This window comes from Talpa occidentalis, unplaced genomic scaffold (genome assembly GCF_014898055.3).
Source record: "Talpa occidentalis isolate TD23 unplaced genomic scaffold, MPIMG_talOcc4v2.1 talOcc4.10, whole genome shotgun sequence".
Taxonomy (NCBI): Eukaryota; Metazoa; Chordata; class Mammalia; order Eulipotyphla; family Talpidae; genus Talpa; species Talpa occidentalis.
In genome coordinates, this window is record NW_023600993.1 from 104,036,621 (window position 1) to 104,057,845 (window position 21,225).

The 21,225-nt window shown below is 60.0% G+C and overlaps 1 protein-coding gene across 1 annotated transcript; it reads right to left on the reverse strand.

Annotated features, from left to right (window-relative positions):
- Positions 1–126: 126 nt before the first annotated feature.
- Positions 127–19,361, reverse strand: CTCFL (CCCTC-binding factor like). Its single transcript, XM_037501647.1, has 12 exons — positions 19,263–19,361; positions 17,531–18,001; positions 16,509–17,141; positions 15,961–16,186; positions 13,914–14,084; positions 13,424–13,557; positions 10,998–11,118; positions 10,311–10,460; positions 9,275–9,435; positions 6,284–6,466; positions 3,166–3,289; positions 127–1,566 (listed from the first exon to the last, which is right to left on the reverse strand). Exons 1-12 carry the CDS (start codon positions 19,359–19,361, stop codon positions 1,418–1,420), a joined length of 2,622 nt encoding a protein of 873 aa, XP_037357544.1. The 3' UTR covers positions 127–1,417.
- Between the last annotated feature and the right edge of the window lie 1,864 nt (positions 19,362–21,225).

Below are 21,225 nucleotides of genomic sequence, written 5' to 3' on the forward strand. Positions count from 1 at the left end.
AGGCACAGGAGACACTTGTAAGAGCCCACACTCACACACGACCAAGCAGCAATTTCAAATCATTTCATTTTATTGAATTGTGCAAAAACATCTTTAAACAGCAAATAAGAAACTATTATAAAGACTCGAAACAGTCACAGCAGTAGCAGCCGCCAGACACAGAATGTCAGTCTTCTTACGTGAATTCAATTAATTGCTGGAATCAAGATGGTGGGAAATTAATCCATGTGATCACTTTCTACGGGGCTTTTGGAGTTGAAATATTTTAAACAATGGATTAGTATCTTAAGAATCAATTCATTTAACTGGACAAGGGGAATTCCTTCACAAAGTAATAAACACGTATCAACTCATCACAAGGTTCACCTAAATATCTTATCACTGTGACTGGTCAATTATGCCGCAATAAAACTGAATAGAGAATTTGAACTAAAGACCTGACAGTGGTTTTAAAATATGGGGAGAAAAGTTCACAGCAAAAGCAGTTGCTGAGTTCAGAGAAGGAAACTATGACTTGTGGTAAAAACGGATACTGGTGGATTTTAAGGACCAAAAAGGTGTTTCACAAGCTTGAAGGTGGAGAAATCGCCTCAATGGGCAAAAGAGGAATAATTACTAATTGCAGGGGGTTATGAAAAAGAACAAATTCTTCACAAGTGGTTTCTCATCAGAATTTTGTTTCTCCTCTCACTGTTGATTATTTGAAAAAATACAAAGGAGATTTACCGAAATAAAAGGGCTGGGAACTGCTACACCAATCAGCAGGAAGGGGATGCAGTGGGATGGGGGTGGGGTCAAAGAGCGCAAAACCTGCAAGTGAACCCCACTCTGGCACCAAAGTAAAATAGGTTAGTTGCTATTTTCCAGTCTAATCTAGAGATCGTAATTTTCTACTAAGATAGTTTTATAAACCTTAGATCTCTTTTGTTGAATTTTGAACTAATTAAAAACACTATGGTAGCTTTAATGTTAGGAAAATTCATTTGAATAGAAAAGAGCATAAAATTAGTCTTTTATGTTTAAAATCCTAATATGGGAAATATGCTGGATATGTCTGACTCAAAATAACATTTTCCAGCCTTGAGTGTGTGCACTCAAGTGTAGACCCTGTCTACACTGCTGGAGGAGTAACTACCACCCCAGAATCACCGCTCGCTCACTGCGGGCTACTTGCCAGTGTCGAGGGAGTGGATTCACGGGTCTGGGGCATCACCCTCGAAGCAAGCCGTGGCCCTTGAATAAAACACCTGCAGTGTTTTTCAAAACATCTATGCAAAACAGGCGAACCCCTCCAGGCACCCTCCCCAAAGCTGCAAAACCACGACCATCGTGGGTCTCAAACTGAATCGTTATCAAGTAGAGGCCGAAGCAGCTGACTGGCCCTGAGGCCCGCCCACCGCGTGGGAGCCGCCTTCCCTCACTTGTCCATCGCGTGGAACAGCAGCTCGCAGCTCAGGTCTCCCGGGGCCTTGTCTCCGGCGGCAGCGGGTTCCCCAAAGTAGACGGGAGCCGAAAGAGCGGGGTACGGCTCTTCCTTTCTGGAGGGGGCCTCTGCAGCGGCAGCGTCTGGGGGAAAGTGCAGGGTCAGCCAAGTCACCCTCAGGCCCGGAGACAAGAACCCCCAAAGTGCAGCCAGGCGGGACCAACGGCCGGGCCGTGTGTTCCCAAAACAAGGTCTCTGCGCGGGGCCAGGGCCGCCAGGGCCACCGGAGCCCCAGTCTCCGCTTGCTGCTCTGAGTCAGGCTTTCTCCACCTCAGCTCTACATTTAGGGCCCCCCCCCCCAGACGATGCCTGCAGGGGGGCGGTCCTGGCTGTGGGGTGGTTAATGAGCACTTCCCTGGCCTCCACGCAGCAGCATGGGCCGAGAAACATCCCCAGATGGGCCTCCTGTGCCGGGGCAGAGTCGGCCTGGCGCGAGGAGAGCCTGTGGGCCCATCTAGTGCCGAGAGGCCCCCGTGTCTCCTGCTGCTGCGGTCGGCCCTTGCCCTGCAGCCCGTCCACAGCGCCTCCACGGGGCCAGGCCGTGCCTGGCAGGGCGAGAACCTCTGGGCACAGGGCGTCGGCACCGCTGCCCCGCCACGGGGTGGGCAGGGGGTCAGGTGTGCACACGGATGTGGCTGTGGGCTCGGCCGAACCCCTGCAGAGAGCAGGCTGACTGTAGATGAGGAGACCAGGCGGGGTGCTGTGGTCACTGAGGGGCAGCCAGAGTGGCCAGGAGACGTGCCGGGAACAGGGGCGAGTCAGGGAGGCGCGGCTGGCACCGTGCAGGGACAGGGCGAGCCTCCGGAGACCTGGTGCTGTTGGGTGGGAGGCCAGGCAGGGGCGCGGAGGGGCGGGCGGAGAGGATGCACCGGGGAACAGTGGTGGGTGGGGAGTCACGCAGGGGGTTCTGTGTCTCTCCAAACACTTGGGGACTTTCCAGGCTGGCGGGGAGGTCAGGCCGAGGAGGGGAAGTCGGCGCTGGAGAGGGAGGGAGGGAGCACGGAGCCACCACAGAGCCTCAGCCCAGAGGCGGGGCAGCTCTTCCCAGGACATGCGTGCCCGCCCCCTCCCCCGCCCGAGAAAACTCTGGGAAACGGCACTTTATAACAGCGCTGGCACAAGGACGCCTCCGGTCCGGCCTGGACGCAGGACCTGCACGCAGGATGCTCCCGCCCGCTCACCTCGCCCTAGGCCCACCTGCGCCCTGGCCTCGCAGAGGGGCCGGGCAGCTGGGGACGGCGGGGCTGCAGCCGGGAGTGGACAACACGGTGCTCACAGGGGTCTGCAGAGACCACCTGCTTCCCTGCCTGCCACCCTCCTGCGCATGGGGGAGGAAAGCCCACAGCACAGGGGTCCTCGCAGGACAAGAGCCTGGGGGAGCAGGGAGCAGAGGGCTCGCTTTGTCACCAGGACCCACCCAGTGGGGAGTGTGGGCCCCAGCAGAGGGCTCAGGTCCACCTTCCCACTTCCCTCACTGCAGTTCTGGGGGCAGAGCCACCCCGCAATCCACCGAGCAAAATGAAGTTGAAACCGCCCAAAGCCACAGCCAAAACCAGCACCGGACGGGGCTACAATCCCCTCCTGGGTCCGGTGTGTCTCCCCCACAGCAGTGCTCGGCGCCGGGGACGATCAGTCACCAGAAGACCTGGCTGGCAGCACAGGCCACGCGTGGGGGCAGGTACCGTATTTCGCCGCGGCGCCTGTCGGGGGGACCGGCTTGCTCTTGCGCGCGCTCTGTCCTCGTCCCGAGGGAGCAGGCTTCTCCTGCCGCGGCCCACACTTCTTGGCGTGTCTCAGCATGTTGTTCTGCGGGAGGAAGGCACAGAGCGCACGCATGTGAGCACTGCGGACGCACCGTCACAGGGCAGACGGTGCAGCAGAGGCCGCGCGGGAAGGGGCCGTCCTGCGCGTCAGGTCTGGCCCAAAGCGAGCTTGCTTTAGAGGTCTCCCTAGGACGCAAGTGAAGAAGACGTTTGTTTTTCCAGAATACTCTCCAAAGCGAGGCCTGATGCTACCTGGAATTCACGGTATCACTGATTTTGTGGAAAACAAGAACCCGCCACGGCGATGTCACGGCCTGCCAGCTTTTCTCTGGAACCCACCCTGGATGCGGTTAACCAGCTGCCAGCAGCTCAGGGCAGTCGGGCATCCCCCGCCAGGGCCCTGTGGGAACCAAACTGAGGTGAACACCTAGGACTGGGGCCACAAGACTGTACTTAGCTGCCAGAACCTGCCAGACTGTCGTCCCCAGGGCTGTGCCCTGCCCCCAGCAGGGGAGGAGAGCCCTGGGATCCCCCACCCTCTCCGGCCTCGAGCTGCCAGCCAGGCTGGATGTGTGTGGCTTTTCTACTTGCATTTCCCCGACGGCGCCCACAAGGGCACCCTTTCCACACTCATCTGCCCCCCATCTCCTCTTGGGTGAGGCATCGCCAGGGCCTGCTGCCCACCTCAGGGGTGGCCTGTTTCCTTGGGGCTGAGTTTGAAGAGCTCCCTGTGGGCTCTGCACCCCAGCCTTAAGCAGAAGGGACAGCCACCAGGCCGGTGACCTCTTTCATTCCCCTGACGTCTTCTGCAGAGCGCAAGTTTTTCACCTCCATGCAGCCCATCATACTGTTTCTTTGCTGGGTTGTGTCTTGGGTTTACTGGAAAGGGTTTCCACCCCCGCGTGCACTGGCCTTGCTGTTGCTCCAGTTGCCTTCTCTCCCCACTGAGCTCCCCGAACCTCTTCTCGTAGTTGCTGTACCTCCTGCTCTGGCACCCCGCCCCCGCCCTGGGGTTCTGAGGCTGGCAGGTCTGTCAGGCTCTGCCTCCACCTTCAGGGAGCCGTCAGTCTCCCCCTCCCTGGGGCACAGGGGCTCTGACAAGGCCCTTCAGGATAGCGAGTGTCCCTGGGCTCATTCGGACGCCCCCACTCCCCTGGGGAAACCCCTAGACTTTCCAGCTCCGACAGCTCCGGTCTGCTGTCTGTCTCCGAGTCGGCCTGCTGTCGGCATGTCACGTAAATGGAATCACGTCGTCTGCGGCCTCTTCCAAGGGTCCACCCGCGGGAGCACATACACTGTCCCTTCTCATGGCCGAGCAACGTTCTGCCGTCTGGACGAAGCGTGTTGTACTTGTCCCTGAGCAGAGGGACGCCTGGGTGGTTTCCTCCCGGGGCCACGGTGAGTAATTCTGCTGCGAGCGTGTGTGTTCAGTCTTCGTGAGGCCACGTTTGCATTCTTCTTTGGAGAAGCCCAGAAGCGGGCTCTGGGTTATACGGCAGCTCTAAATTTAACTTTCTGAGGAGCTGTCAGACTCTTCCAAGATGGCTTCAGGATCCGAAAATGCCCCCAGCACTGCACAAGGGCTCCGATTTCTCCACATCTCCACGGTCTGTCTCAGATTCGGGTCGGCCTAAAGGCAGGCCCCGGGGGTTTGCATTTCCCTAGTGGCGGATGATGCCAGCGCGGCTTCTCGGCCCACTGGCTGCGTGCAAGGGCGGGCGTGTTAGCCATCTACAGAGCTGTTTTTATTGACGAAGTACCTTTGTTTTACATGCTTATTAATTTTCACAGCACAGGATTTCTCCCCTCAGGTGTGGTCACCGCAGCTCTCCCACCACAGTTCATGATGCCCTGTCCCCCTGTCCCCCCGGAGGCCTCAGATCTACGGCCAGCTCTCAGGGGCTGGTTTTAGAGTTTATCTCTGTCTGACCCTTTGCTTGGATTCTCTTTATTCCACATGGAAGATTCCAGACAGAAGTGACCCCACCAGTGTTTCTCTTTCTCCTTCTGGCTCAGTTCACGTAGCTCTACCCATGTTGCCGCAAACGGCATGAGAAGTCTGCTCAGACCCGCCTGTTGTGGGCCTGTCTTGTTCCTGCTGAGGTGTAAGCCTCCTTTACATTCTAGGTGCAAGTCCAACCGGGCTTTCTTGAAGGGAAACAAATTTTGACACTCCCAACTTCCTGCTGAGGGGACCCACACCTTCTTCTCTGCCGTCTTGTCTCTCACACGAAAGGGCAGTGTCTTCACGGTGCAAACTCTCCATGCAGCTTTAACTTGCTTTGAATGAACTTTCTGCACCATTTTTGTCTGAAATTCTGAGCTAACAGCTTCAGCATTGTAGAATTACCCCACACCACCACCCAGGAAAGCAGACAACTCTCCTGTCTTCTTTAAAAGATGAAAGATAAGGGGCCTCCCTGGTGGAAGCTGTCCACAGCCACTGTAGCACAAGTTCGATCCCCGGCCAGGGAGCTACCCACAGGGAACAGCAGACCTCTCCGGTCTCCCTGCTGCTCCCCTCAGCAGTGTATCTCAGTTGATCTGCCTGTTCTGCTCTCCACTCTCTCCATTCACTCTGTGAATCCTCTCACGCCCCCACACCTCTGGCCTGCACCCCAGTTCTTGTATGCATAAATAAATAAATCTTTAAAAAAGAAAATAAAGAACTGCTACAAACCATTTCAGAGTCTGCGCTGTGCCATAGTGAAGTCTTGTGCCTGGGGACAGTTTTTAAATGTTTACTAAAAGCAAGACTCCTTTGTCTGTAGATTTTGGGAGTTTGAAAAAATCCTAAAACTACAGGCAAGACTGTGTTGGCAGAATCGTCTTCTTTACAGAAGGGGAGGCCACGCTTTCTTAAGATTTTTTCAAAAATTTTGTGACTCCAAAAACCTAGCAGCACCACTTTCCTGAGGCTGATAGACGCTACTTCAAGTCCTGGCCAGTGTCCACCAGCAGCGTAAGCCCTGAGTGTGAGGCTGCACCGGGGGTACGGGGGCCCCGCCAAGGAGCGTCTGTGGTGGAGGCAGCTTACCCAGCGGGAGAAGCCTTTGCCGCACGTGGGACATTCATAAACAGGCGGGATGAAGTCTGCATCGTGGTACTTCTTGAAGTGCACGTTCAGAAGCTGCTTCTGCCGGAAACACTTGTTGCAGGCCAGGCAGACGAAGGGCTTCTCCCCGGTGTGGGTGCGGACGTGGATAGTCATGTGGCGCTCCTGGGCAGGAGGGAAGAGACGCCTGTTTAAAGGACTTTCTCAGCATCAGACGTTATTGACTGGACGACACCTTCTTCTTTCTCAAAGATGAGTGTGCTATCAACACAAACCCGCAGCCCATACCCTGCACGGGTGGGTCGGTGGAGGGATAAAGATGAAATAGGGGCCTCCCTGGGGGCGCAAGGAGTTAAGGTGCAGCACTATGAAGCTATCTGCAGCCTCTGCAGCTCGAGTTCGAGCCAGTGGCCCACATGGCGCAGCAGACCTCTCCTGTCTCTCCGCTGCCCCCTCAGCGGTGTATTTCAGTGGATCCGCCTGTTCTGTTCCCCACTCTGTCTCTGGTGAATCCTCTCGCTCCCCGCGACCTCTAGCCTGTACCCCAGCTCTTGTATGCATAAATCAATCTTGAAAAAAAGAAATAAAATAAATGGTACTTAAAGACCAATAAAAAATTGACTGCCGAACTCCACCAAAAAATAAATAAAACCCACAGCAAACCCATTCTCAACACGGCACCACCACATGGAGGGAGAGTCTGCCCGTTGGTGAAATGCCGTCTACACGGCCAGCAAGCGACTCAGTTCTCAGACCGACTCCCAGCAGATCTTCCCAAAATGCTTGTGTTTGGAGACTGACTTCTAAAATTATTAGCAGTGACCGGACTTCACAAACGGCAAACTGCAAACCTAAAAAGCCCAACGTTAGTGTAACCTTGCCAGGTTCTTGGGGTTGGAGGCTGCCGCCCCCCCAAACCTTTTCTCCTTATACTTCCTGAGGGTATTGAAACACGTCTTAATGCTGATTTCAAGGCATGGCGGGTGAAGTTATTCTTCTTTGCAAAGAAATAACCAGAACTTGCAACTAAAATCTACATGTGTCAATAATTTGGAGAACTAGGACAAAAACATGCACCCACTGAGCGAACTTGGTTATGTATTCGAAGCTGTGCCTCTCTGAGCTGAGCACACAGCCCCCAACCCTTCCCTGTCCTCTCACCCCCTCCCTCAGGAGCCCCCACCTGGCCCCCCTGCTGTGAGTCAAGTTCCAGCCGGCTCTCCAGACCCCCAGGGCCCCAGCCGTGCTCTGGCCTCATCTCCAGCCTCAGGTACCTTCCTCTGTTCTCTGCTCCCCCACACTTGGGGCTTGACCCGCCCTGGAACCTCCCACCCACGTCTTAACCACCTTGAGCACACAGCTCCTAACTTTAATAAACTTGCGCCCGGGGCTGCAGCAGCCTATGTTAATGCTCCAAATCTCCCGAAACACTCACGCGCCTTTATTCAAAGCACGCATGACTTGGAGCCACACTTGAAACATCGTGAGCCTGTGTTTCTGCCTTTGGTATGAGCACCAAAGACCCACACGGGCCAGCTCCTGGGCTTTCAGTCTGAGGCCCTGTTAATGTTCTCAGACCGAGGACTCCAGGGAGCTTTTGTTTAGGTGGGTGATAGCTACTCGCACTGACTGCACCGAAATCAAAACTGAGAAATTCAATATGAAAATGTGAAATTCAGTATGAAAATGCTTATCGATTCACTTAAAAATACCAGCAAACAGCTCAAGTTAACCTATTTCTGTAAACATGCATTTTCAAAACAGAATAAACAACACCTGGCTGAGCAGGAAAGGTTGCCCATTGTTACAGGCTGTACTAATCGGAATAGACTCACTACAAAGGGAGCTCTTGTGGATCTAAAATTCTAATTTCATGGACACTCTGTATTTTTATTTGAGAAAGTCCACAACTTGGTTCAAAGAACACAACTGGACTCTCATCTCTGCTTCATGCTGTTCTGGTTGAAATAACCTGAAACAAATCCAGCTCCCAGAGATGTGGTTAGAAAAGGGAGCAGGATTTCAACAGCTTTTTCAAATAACTGGAGACCTCCCTCTCTGACACTACACTGAAACTCAACCAGTGATCATTTCTTAAAAGTTGATTAAAATGCAGTCTTGAAATCACATCAGTGACCCCTGGCTATACCAACCCCTGGACAGCTTTTACCCACGTGATTTTGTGTAACAATGGATTGGAAAATACCTCTTTACCGAGTCATGGGCGCGTCTAAGTACTGGCACATTTAATTATACAAAAGTAAATGGCTTTCGCAAAATCACACCCATCTCACCAAAAAAAACCTGGAAGTGTTAGAAAGCTGTTATGCTCGCACTGGTAGATGTGGCCTCCCGAGATCCTAATTCTAATTTCCTCTTGGAAGCTGAAATCGTACCCTAGGCAACAAGCTTCCCTCGAAGGAGACTTCTGGGAAGACCCCTCACCCCGGAGAGGAGGAGCAGCTTGTCACTTGCTCTTTCGAGTAAAAAGGGGGGTTCGTGTAAGTGTGGCTATTTGAGCTGGTAACTCAGGCCCCGGGGCTTTCCTGTAGAACCACTGCCTCCACAGAGGATGGGGGTTCAATGCCGACTCCCCTACTAGTCCCACAGGATCCTAAGAGGACGAGCACTCGGGCCAGGGGTGATGAGACCCAGCGCCTTTCACTGCTTTGCCAAGGACGTTCTCAAGCAGAACTGTCGTCTGCTGCCTGGGCCTGAAGGGCAGGACAGGGAGGTGATGAGTCCTGCTTGGACGCCTCTGCTGCCCATGCGTCGCCAATTCCGATGTCCACCCAGCACAGGGGAGGACGTGCTGGCCTTAAGGGGCCAGCAGTTTTGACCTTCTGGCCCTGACTGGTCCCTTTGCCACGGGCCTCACGCTGCCGCCTTCTCTGACAGCCTCTTTGGTTAGGCCGACGCTGCCAACGCCCTGGGCCCCCAGCCCCACCGCGTGCCCCGGGCCCAAGCAGGTACCTGCTTGCAGGCGTAGCTACAGTGCTCGCACTTGAACCGCTTCTCGTTCTTGTGCGTCTTCTGGTGCTGGAGGAGCGGGTAGCGCTCGTGGAAGACGGCGGCGCAGTAGCGGCACTTCATGCCCGCGGTGCTGTAGGTGTGCAGGTTGCGCAGGTGGACGCCTGCAAGGGCCGTGGAGCATGATGCATGGGAGAGGGCGCCGGCCCGGCCTGCCCATCCGCCCAGCGCAGGGAGGCTCTCCTGGTGGGGCCTGGGCAGCCTGGGTCGCGGCACAGGGCCTGGGCGCCGCCGCCCAGACACCTGGGACCTCTGCTCCCCTGCGGTGACCACCCAAGTACCCCAGATGTGACCAGACATCTGGGCGGGCCATCCCCACGCAAGAAACGCCGCCCCGGACGTGTCACCAGCAGACGCATCCCCACAACACCCGGGCCGCTGGGCCCGCCGGCTGATTCCTACACAGCTTTGGAGCCATCAGGCTGCGGGTCAGGTGGCTTCATGCGACACAGGGACCCTTTGTATGTAGCTTCAGGAGTCAAGACGACCCTGTTTTCTCCTGCCTTGTGACTGATGTGCTCAGGGGTTTCTGTCCCCCGTTCCAGGCCCACCGCTGCCACCACCCACAACTGCGGGGTGTCCCCCAGAGCCGCTCCAGGGCGCCTCCTCGTCCCGCGGGGCCTCGGCACCAGGACCAGTCCCGTGGGAGGCGTGAGGTCTGGCTGCGTTTCCTGAAGTGAGTCCCTCGGGGCCCCGAGACTTTCTAGGGTCAGCAGGACTAAGGAAAGTTTGTGAGCGTCACAGCAGAGAAGTGAACGCCAGGACCCCCCGCCAGGCCACCCAGACACCAGGCACGGGGCTCCAGGGTAGGTTGCTCCACCTCATCATCTGCAACCTCAAGTTCAAGAAACAGCAACCACAGGCCTCAGGAGCCAGAAGGCCCAGGTTGCCCCTCCGGGCCAGGCCAGCGCTTCTGCCAGGACGCCAGCAGAGGGCGCCCCAAGACCTCGGAAGAATCCGCCTGGCAGGCGGCACTCACGCAGGTCGCTCTTCCTGGCGATGATGGTGGCGCAGTGCGGGCACTGGTACTTGGGCACATTCTCGCTGTGCTTCTGCAGGACGTGGATCTTCATGGTGCCACTCTGGGTGAAGCGTGCATGGCAGACCTGGCACTCGTAGGGCTTCTCGCCTGGGGACAGGACTGTGTCTAGTGGCCACTCCCCAGGCCCCGGCCCGGCCCCTCACAGGAACGGGCCTGAAAGCCTGCCTTCCTCAGGCCCCTCTGCAGCCCCTGACCCCACCTTTAACCCCTGCTTCCAGAAGGTTCCTAAATCTAGCCCAATGGTGGGAACGCCCGGCCGTGGGGATGTTGCACAGGGGCGCTGCGTGGGCTCAGGGCAGGCACCCTGGTCCCACCTTTGGTGCCAAGGCCCGAGAAGCAGGGCCAGTGTGTGTGTCAATCAACAAACTGTGGGAGCAGCAGCCCCGGTGCCAGGCTCGGCCTTAGGGGTGAACCAAGGAGCTGACCCTCAAAACACCCAACACCCCAGATGCAGGTACTGCTGGGGTCGGAGTCCGGGGGCTCCCCTCATGCTGAAGCCAAGCACAGTGCACTCTTGAGGCCCATGTCCAGCATGGAGACTGTGCCTATCCGAACTTGCACCCAGGGGCCTCCCCCGAGCCCTGGACATCAGCCTGGACCCACGTGGCCTGGCCCGGCCCTCACCTGAGTGTGTCCTCATGTGGCGCTTCAGCTTGTAGGTGTCCTTGCTGGCATAGCTGCACAGGCTGCACTGGAAGGGGCGCTCGCCCGTGTGGGAGCGGATGTGGCGCTTGAGCTTGCTGGCCTGCGGGGCAGAGACGCACTGAGCACGGACAGGCTGGACACCCGGCCTCAGGGGAGAGCGTGAGATGGGGTGCGCAGCGTTCCCACACACGAGAACATGAAGTCTTTCCTTGTGATATTCTGTTGGGGAAATTTCTTTGACTTGAGGGGTGGGGTAGAAGGGTCCTCTGGGGACCCCCACCTCACTTTACCAAGGGAAATGAACCCCAATGGCTCAACGCCAACAGCAAGTTTATTTTCATTTCAAAGGTGACAGACGTACGCCCCATGGCGGCCAAGTTGAGGTCACCTGCGGGAACACAGGCCGGGTTGTTTATACAGCGAAAAAGTGGGGCCTGGAAACACAGCCTGGGGGCCCCTGGCAGGCACCCCACTGGGGGCCCCAAGTGGCCACTTGTGTGCTGACGCTGCAGCGGCTTCTTCCCAAGAAGTAACTTCTAAATAAGAGCTGAGGTTTCTGAGGTTAAGAGGGAGGTGCCGGAGTGGGAAAAGGCAAAGCATCGCACAGCACTGCATTTATAGCCCAGATCGGCCAGAGAAGCTCCTTCTGGAGGCAAGCGACTTAAAGGCCTAAAAACGGAAATAACCGTCATAAAAATGAAAGTGTTAACAGGAGCCCCCGAGCACGTTGCCAGCACCTGTGCACTCGGTTCAAGGTGGACACGGTTTACACAGGTGAACCCCCTCCAGCTCCTGTGCCCAACAGTGAGAAGTCATAAAAAGAGAGTGAAATGTATTCGATTTTCACACCACAATTTTTTTCTGGGGTGCCTTATGTTTTCACTCCAAAAAAGTAAAAGTAATTTCTACATGGAAGAAAATAGGTTCTTATTTCATTCATTACAATCCCAGGTAATCAGTAAAAAGGCGAACAGCATCCGACCACCCCCATGGCCAGCCTCTGCCTGACTGTCCTGTCACCTTCTAGAAGTTTTCTTCTTCCAAGTCGCCTCTGCAGGCCTTATCACCTGCAGCACTGGCTCGCTTGGGCTGCAGAGCAAGAGACCCACACCCACCTTGGGTGTCCTAGCAAGGCCGCTCTCTACCTGCACCCCGAAACATGACAAACAGGCCTGAGCCTGAAGAATGTTCCAGAACAAGGCTCACAATGGAAAACAAGATCCAAATGGAAACATTTAGGAGTTTTAGAAGAAGAGTGGATTGTCTTTTAAGTGCCTTAGAAAACAAAGCAAAAAGGATTTTTAAAAATCACAGCATGAGCTCGTTGGTAAGAGGAGAGGCTGGAACAGGCTGTGGGTGGGAGGCAGAATGTGGGTGGTGGTGGGGGGGCATGAGAGCCTCCAGGGGCGGCATCACCTGCACTGTGGCTCCCCCACATTCCTGCTGGCACGTGTCTAACATGATGGGGGGAAGTGGATGCTCCCCGCAAAGGAGACCAGCGTGGCACCAAGAAACTGCAGAACCGGGGGCCTTGGTGGGGCAGAGGGGCACGTGCTGAGGCTGCTGCAGACTCTGAGCCAGGCCAGGGCCCTGGTGGGCCTGTGAAGTCGGCTCTGACAGCCGCTGGACATCAGGAAAAAGTCCCCGTCCCGGGGGCCCCTCCTTGGGAATCTTCATCATACGACAGTCCCAACCTTTAACTCAGACGAGACGTCATTCTCCAAGATAGCAACAGCAGAAAAATTCCTTGGAGCCAGTGCCACCCTGGCTGAGATGCCCCGGCCCTGAGACCTGGTGTCTGCAGCCAACTTCGGCTGCGCCCTCTCGCTCCGCACCCTCGTGACTGTCCTTTCCTGCTGGACGCGCATGAGGACCGCGGAGCCCAGCGGAGGGTGGGTCTTGCACGCCAGCCACAGAGGGCAGCACTGGGTGGTAAAGGCAGCCTGTGTGAGCAGGTAGCGGGCGGCCAGGGCCAGGAGTGACCTGACACGTCCCCAGGTTCTCAGCGCCCGAGGGTCAAGTGGGCCCTCGGGCCCCCTTCTGTGTGTGACCCTGCGCCCGGGGGGCAGGCTCCAAGGGGGCAGAAAAGAGCTGAGCTTGACCTGTCAGCGCAGGCGCATTCTGAATTTGTGGGACCCTGTGCTCCCGAAAACCCCAGCTGGGACTTCCAGCAGACCTGGAGTCTCTCAAGCACCCCTGTCCTCTCATCTGGAAGCTGCACATCTTTACCTGCTGACTTCACGACCTGGTGCTCACAGGGAAAAAGAAATCCCAAGCCAGTTTGTAGTTCAACAACGAGTGTGACTCCTGCGTGGGTTCCGCGCGGACAGTCACTCTGGGGAGGCCTGGTTTGCAAGTGATTCTACTGTTACAGTTCCCGCGGGGTGCGGGGCGCGGGCACGTACCTCCACGCTGGCGTACTTGCACAAGGTGCACTTGAAGGGCTTCTCGTGGGTGTGCTTGTAGCGCCGGTGCCGCACGAGCTCCCCGCTGGTGACGAAGGCCATGCTGCAGTCGCCGCACCTGTACGGCCGGGTCCCTGCAAGCGCGGAGTTCATCCCTTAAGCCCAGGCTCCCCCCAGAATCTCCCCAGAGTGTGACGTAAACCCTACACGCCCCCGAGGAAGTGAGAAAAACCCTTGTAGCGGTTCATGTTTTGACCCGAAATCAGAGAAACAGACAAGACTCAAGTCCCAGGTGCCGCGTCATCTCACACAGGCAGAGGTGAAAATGGGAGCTGCCCTGCGGAGAGGCAGGGCCGGGCTTGGGAACGGTCTTGACACCCTGGATCCTGGATGTCCCTGAGCACGGTCCAGACCCTGGCGAGGGACAGCAGGGGGGCCGGCGTCCTGCCGGGGCCTCCCACACAGAGCCGGGCGCCCCCGCCGCTCCCACCTGTGTGGGTGTTGACGTGGTTCCGCAGGAGGGTCATGGTGCGGAAGGCCTTCAGGCACAGGTGGCACAGGTGAGGCTTCTCGCTGGTGTGGGTTTTCACGTGACGATTGAGGCTGGAAACTCTAGAAGAGGCGAAGCTGCAGACGTCGCACCGGAAGGGCTGCTTTCCTCCTGCAGGAGAGACGGGCGTGAGCGGCTGCCAGGCGCGCCTCAGATGCCAGGTTCTGCTCCAGCGCGTCGACCGTAACCTGGAACCTTCTTTTTTCTCCCTTAGCCTAACATGGAAACCCTTCGACCAAATGTGTTATCTTTATGTTTCCACACGCAGCTGATTTAAGCCGTTAGGACAACATGCCCCTGCGTGGCGTGAATGGCGCTTTCATGACTCTGAAAACCGACTCTGCGGCCACGGAGCTGACGTCCGCTCCCTGCTCGGGGAACCTGCTCACCTTCCCTCTGAGATGACATAGACATGGGGGTGCGGGGAGCCTTAATATCTCAGAATGCCCTGAGGTCAAAGCGAGCGAGAGACAAAGCCCAGACATTTTCAGCAAACTGCAAGGTGGGGTTCACAGCTGGGGTTCTGCGCCTGGGCCTCAGAGCGGCACCTTCGCGGCAGCTGACAGGCAGAGACCCCCGCCCAGGGGAGGGAGGGGCGGACAGGGACAGGCGCGGCCACCCAGGGGCCAGACTGCCCTCTGGCCTAAGAAAGAGCAAAGGCCCCGCAGAGGTGCAAGGCGGTGAGCCCGGACAGCCTCACACCAAGTGAGGGGCGGTCACAATGTGATGTGTGCAATTCCATGCGTGGTTTGTGTGCAGACCCGCGCGTGAGCCATGCACGAGTCCACTTACATGAACTGTCCAGAAAAGCCAAGTCCAGAGAGCAAAGCACATGGGTGATTTTCAAAGGCGAGGGGAGGGAAGTGGGGATTGACTACGGGGCATGGTTTTCTTTTGGGGTGATGAGAATATTCTGGAATTAAAGCAGGGCAGAGGCTGCACAAAACCGTGACTATATTGAAACCTGAAAATGAACTAGAAATTGGGAGTTTGGGGGTACGCTCTTGATTTAAATACACATAAAACTAACAGTAAAGGTTGCGAACTCAGCCACCTACTGCAGCCAGGAGCCGCTGGCCCCCAAACCGGCTGTAGCCACCAGTGGGAAGGGCGGAGGCCCGTGAAGTGTTGTGGCAGGCACAGAGCTGAGGCCGCCAGTCATGCCTTAAACAAAATGAGCTAGAAATTGCGATGACAGGGGACACCCTTCACTGAAATAAGTGAAGAACTAACATATTTTCTAAAAAGACAAACAGGTAATTTCTGAAGGTCAAGGGCATCCTGTGGACCGCCAGGATGTTCTCTCAGGTGCGCGTGTGGACACAGATTTGGCAGAAGCGGCACCGATGCATGGAAACCAGGACGTGGCTTGCAGAGGCACAGCCTTCAAAGCCAGCTTTCCACTCCCGGCGCGGTTTCAGTCCCAGTGTTCACGCGGCCCCACACTCCGCTCCACGCGCGACTCGGCCGGAGCCGGCAGGCGGGTACCACGGCCTTAACACCGCTCCAAGGCCTCCCTAACCGGGCGCGACCCGCCTGGCGGGGAGCCCATCACAGGCTCTCCCCACGCCGTGGAGGCGTCCACCGCAGGGCAAAGCCACCCCTGGAACTACCCCCACAGCCTCGTCCTGCCTCCTGGACGGGGCCCCCACTCTGCAGGGTGTCCGAGGCCTCCTTCCTGGCCTCACCTGAACATCCCTTCTGGAGCCCACTCCTCATGGGCCTAGCGCCCCTCACCTCCACCCAGCGGCTGCAAGCTGAAGACCAGAGTCGGGGCGCTCCCTCCCGTGCACCATGCTTTGGGGGGCATTCAGATGATGCTTTAGAAACACGTGCAAAACGTGGAACACTTTGGACTGGATTCTCAGTGCAGAACGTTAGTTTAAAACGTCTCCCGTTTCCTGACAGTTTGAACATGACGAAGCGTCAACCACTTAAAACTTCGGTGACCCCCTCCTTGGCCCCGACACGGAGGGTGCCCGCCTACCCGCTGCCTTTCTCGGGTTTTTTCTCCCGCTGGATTTTTCATCGGGCGGCTGGCTGGCCGCGGGCGCGTCCTCCTGTTGCTCCACGTTGAAGTTTGAGATCGTCAGGACAATTTCGTCTCTTCCCTCATCTCCCGGCCTCACTTCCACGAGGAACAGCTGCTCCTCCACGGTCCCGGCCGGCGCCCCCGCAGCCAGCGGGGCGGCCTCCTCCTGGTCCTTCTCAAGCTAACAGACACAAAAAATATTCCAGCAGCTGTGATCCCGGCAGCCCCAACCCGCCGGAACTCACTGCCGGGAGGAAACCAGAGAGAACGCGAAGAAAACCCAAGTCCCTCACGATCAAAACCCTCAAGCCAGTGCCGCCGAGCGCCGCGGGCCTGGTGCCCAAACACCTTTCCAACTCACACGCTCAGAACGCGGGGTCTCCCAGCACCCCTGGGAATTATTTTACTGTGTTTAATTTTAAGCTGCTTTAGAGAAGACACTTTTCTGTCCCCCCGCCCCACGCCACCCCCAGGTAAGGGGCGGTCACTAAAACCCGCTGTACCTTAATCAACCCGGTGCTGTCGGACACGGGCACGTCCAGGGTGCCCTGAGGCGCAGCCACAGCCACGCTCTCCCCCAGAACCTGCAGCTGCGCCAGCTGCACGGGCCGCAGGGAGCACAGCGCCTCCGGGATGCTGACGGTGACGCACGGGAGCAGGCCCTGCTGCAGGCCCTCGTCCAGCCACAGCAGCATGGGCAGCCCCATGGCCTGTGGCACCATCACCTGCACCTCCCCGGGGGGCTGCGGGGCCAGCCAGCCCAGCTCCTCCAGCCTGGCCTCCCCAGGGGCGGGGGGCACGGGCTGCAGGGTCAGCGAGGCCTGACCCGAGGCCTGGGTGGTCAGCACCAGCTCCTGCGGCCCGTCCAGGGCCCTGGCCTGGAGGGCGAGGTAGGAGCCCTCAGGGGGCCGTGCTCCGCCACCGGGGGGTTCCTTCGCTCTGCACAGGCCGCTGTCCTCGGCCTGCGGCTCCGGCCCAGCCGCTGGCGTCAGCTCCACCGCTTTGATCTTGGTGAACTGCTCGGGAGGCTGAGGGGCCACCATCGCGCGGCCTGCGGGAGGGAGCGGCCGTCGGGGGGCACTGGGGCTCCGGGCCCCGCAGGCCCAGCAGGAGCCCCGAGCCCCAGCGCTCCGGGCCTGGCAGGGGGAGGCCCCAGGGGGCTGCCCTTGGGCACAGGAGGCACCGGGTCCAAACAGGGTTCAGACTAAATCACGCGCCGGTCCGGAAGGTTCTAGAAGCAACAGACTTGGCTTGCGCGGGCTTTCGGCATCTGCACGCCCAGACCCGCAGGGGGGCGCCCGCGCGGGGCCTGCGCGGCCCCCATTTCTGGGCCTAGAACTCGGGCTCGGCCAGGCCGGGCGCAGCAGACCCGCCCAGCGCGGTGGGGGGGGCGCCCCCAAGCAGCCTCCGGGTTCAGGGCCGGCACGCGGCTTTGCACCCGAGGACCCCGCCCCCCGCCCGCCCCCCACACTCCTTTCGGCCCTTCCCGTCGCCCTCTCCCGGGGAGCCCCAGGGGGCCCCTCACCCGCGAGGCGAGGCCTGGGCGCTCCGTCCTCGGAGCTCCGTGCGCCGCGTGCAGCAGGCGGGGTCCGCCGGGGCGGGCGGCGGCGCAGGGCTGAGGGGCGCGGGGGCGCGTGCAGGGGGGCGGTGGCGTGCAGGGGGACGGCGTGCAGGGGGGGGCGGCGTGCAGGGGGGGCGGCGTGCAGGGGGCGGCGTGCAGGGGGGCGCGTGCAGGGGCGGCGGCGTGCAGGGGGGCGGCGTGCAGGGGGGGCGGCGTGCAGGGGGGGCGGCGTGCAGGGGGGGCGGCGTGCAGGGGGGGCGGCGTGCAGGGGGGGGCGGCGTGCAGGGGGCGGCGTGCAGGGGGGGACAGCGTGCACGGGGGCTGCGTGCAGGGGGGCTGCGTGCAGGGGGGCTGCGTGCAAGGGGGGGGGGCCACGCAGTGGTGGCAGGGGGACCCGCAGAGGCCGCTGCACTCTTTGCGGGGGGACGTAAGGCGCTGAAGGGGGGCACAGAAAATAGAGGGGGAGAAGGCTGCGGGGGAGTCTGCAGGGGGGACCGAGAGAGCTGGGGTGACGGACAAGGGGCGGAGGAAAAGGAACCTGCAGGGGCGCTGTGACCCTGGGCGGGGGAGGGGCAGCGGGCCCGGCAGGGGGTGCTGGGAGTGGGGTGGGGAGGGGCAAGTGAGCTGCAAGGGATGCTGGGAAACGGGGGTGGGCAAAGGGTCTGCAGGGGGCGCCTGCAGGGGTGCAAAGGGTGCTGAGACCCTGGGGTGGGGGGGCGCCCTGCAGGGGTGCTGGGAACCTGGATTGTGGGGGGAGCAGCGGCCCTGCAGGGGTGCTGAGACCCTGGGGGTGGGGGAGGGGCATTGGCCCTGCAGGGGTGCTGGGAACCTGGATTGTGGGGGAGCAGCGGCCCTGCAGGGGTGCTGAGACCCTGGGGGCGGGGGAGGGGCATTGGCCCTGCAGGGGTGCTGAGACCCTGGGGGCGGGGGAGGGGCATTGGCCCTGCAGGGGTGCTGGGAACCTGGGGTGTGGGAGGGCAGCGGCCCTGCAGGGGTGCTGGGCACCTGGGGGGCATGTGGCTGGGAAGGGGGAAGGGCTGGGCATCTGCAGAGGGCACTAGCCCGGGGGGGGGGGGGGGGGGGGACAGGGAGACCCCGCGGGCGGAGCCGGGGAGGACACGGGGTGCCGGGAGCTGGGCCGGGACCTGCACGGGGCTGTGGAGGCTGCGGGGAGCCTGGCGGGCGGCCGATGGGGGCGCGAGAGGGCGGGCAGAAGGGCTTGGCTGGAGAGCTGGGGATTGGGGGGGCGGGGGGCTTCTGAATAACTGGGGGGTTGAAGCGCCAGGGGAAGAAGGGGCTGGGGGGGCGAGCGCGCCCCTTGTGAAGCGCCCCAGCTCCGTGGCCCTCGTGCGGGTCCCGAGGCGCCTCCCTCGGGCAGGCGCGGGGTTGGGGGCGCCGGCGGGTGCGCCCCGAGTTTGAGGCGCGGTCACCCGTGCGGGAATCGGCCCTACTTTGTTTTAATTTTTCCCAAAACTTGAAGGCCGCGTCCTGCTGCCCAAGCGGGCGCGCGAGGAGCCCCCCGCGACCCGACCCTGCGGAGACAGAGGCCCGGGGGCGCCCGGGGAACCCCAGCCGGCGCCCGGGGACCCGCCGCCCCGGCGCCGCAGAGCCTCGGCCTCCGCTGGCGGTTCTAGAACGTTCCTCGCCATCCGAGGACGCTCCCCGCCGCGCTGCTCCTCCGCAGCTCCGCCCGCACCCCGGTTGTGTATCTCGGGCCCCGGGGCGGCGCCCGCAGGGCCTCCTCCTCTTCCACCCCCAGGGGCTCCCCACCCCCCGGCCGGGTCTGGGGTCCCATGACGGGCTGTGCGCCGGGGAGAGACGATACATGCTTGAGGGTCCCCGGGAGGAGAGCGCCCCGGGAACAACTTCTCCATCCTGCAGATGAGATTTTCTGCCCCAACAGTCGCCGCCTAGTCGCTGCCCTGGGGGGCCTGCGGGGGGCCCTGGGGTGGCCTGCGGGGGGCCTGCGGGGGGCCTGCGGGGGGGGCCTGCGGGGGGGGCCTGCGGGGGGCCTGCTGGGGGGGGCCTGCGGGGGGCCCTGGGGTGGCCTGCGGGGGGGCCTGCGGGGGGGGCCTGGGGGGGGCCTGCGGGGTGCCCTGGGGTGGCCTGCGGGGGGCCTGCGGGGGGGCCTGCGGGGTGGCCGGTGCTTGTGTTGGGAATTTGTGTTTAGAAACCTCAGCTGCAGATGACAAGTGTCATATTTAAAGGGGTGTGAGCCAGTGGGAGGGGGACAGGCAGGGGGAAGCTGAGGCACTGGGGGAGGTGGGGGAGCTGCCCTGAAGGGGAGAGCCGGGGAGGTGACGGGTGAGGGGGGGCAGGCGGGAGGCACCGCCAGCCTCTGACCCTTGCTCCCCAGTGCGGAGTTGCCCCGAGGACGAAATTCGCTCAGACCTTCCCGGGCCTCACGGAGGGAGGCCGTGCGGGAGCCCCGGGAGCCTCCCATGAGGACCTGTCGCTTTGGGCCTTCAGAGCTGGAGGCGGTCCAGAAGGTCATCCTCCTCAGGAGCGTCCGGGCAGGGAAAGGGGGGGAGCCTTTGGGTGCAGCTCGTGCAGCAGGGAGGCTCCAGAGCTGGGCCTGGCCGGGGAGATGGGCACCGCCAAAAGCTTGGCCTTGATTCAGGCCGACCCTGGCCATGCCCGGGTGTGGCTTCGGGGGGGCCCGGGGTGGTGTGTAAAGCCCACTGCCTCGGGCCGATCCAGAATGTCCAGACCTCGTTCTCAGCACAGCGGTGTCCTCCGGCGGCGCTTCCTTGGGAGCTTCCTCTCCGCTTCCTAGACTCGCCTCCCCTGTGCTGTTGGCTCCCAGGATATTTGCGGGGTGGGTGCCTCGGGAAGAGATGCTGGGGTTCTTGCTTACCAGGAAGCTCTCATCTGTCTACCTGCCCACCCTCCCACCCTCCCGTCCTACCTACTTCCTTCCTTGGCTGTGACAAGAAAGCTCGGGGGCATCTCTGTCAGTTTTGCTGACTGTTCAATGCACAGAGACCCTGGTGCCTCTGGGGGTGTTGGCCTTCACCGCCCCTTCCCCCGCCTCTCCCGCACCCGGAGCGGGATTTGATGTCTGGCCCGGGAGCCTACGTAAGTGCGCGAGGTGGCCTGCCTGTGTTGCTCTGCTGTGGTATTTACCTAAACGATTGCGTGACATCCCTGACCTCTTCATTTTAAGAACTCTTTCTGGGGGCGCAAGGGGTTAAATGGCAGCACTGTGAAGCTGTCCGCAGCCTCTGCAGCACGAGGTCCATCTCCGGCCAGGGAGCTACCCACAGGGCGCAGCAGACCTCTCCTGTCTCCCCGCTGCTCCCCTCAGCAGTGGATTTCAGTGGATCTGCCTGTTCTGCTCCCCCACTCTGTCTCCGGTGACTCTTCTCACCCCCCGCACCTCTGGCCTGCACCCCAGCTCTTGTATGCATAAATAAATAAATCTTAAAAAAAGAAAAATAAGAAAGAAATCTTTGTGGAACTTTCGACTCTATCAGTTAACGCTGTCAGTATTTGTCATCAACTCGGCTATCACCCCCGTTAGGAAAGGGGTGCTCAGAGGGCCTTTCTGAAAGGCACCAGAGTTTCCAGTTCAACACAGAAGTTGCCATATCCCGACATGGGCCGCAGGCTGCAGAGCCGGGGCCTGGGCACGGGGCGGGCCCGACGCGGCCGAGCTC

Excerpts from the sequence above, each read along its gene's own strand:
- CTCFL (XM_037501647.1), bottom strand. The coding sequence starts at position 19,361 with ATGGGACCCCAGACCCGGCCGGGGGGTGGGGAGCCCCTGGGGGTGGAA. Across the intron at positions 17,142-17,530 it reads GCCCAGGCCTCGCCTCGCGG|GCCCGGAGCGCTGGGGCTCG; the intron begins GTGAGGGGCCCC and ends TCCCCCTGCCAG. Across the intron at positions 1,567-3,165 it reads AGGCGCCGCGGCGAAATACG|ACGCTGCCGCTGCAGAGGCC; the intron begins GTACCTGCCCCC and ends ACTTTCCCCCAG.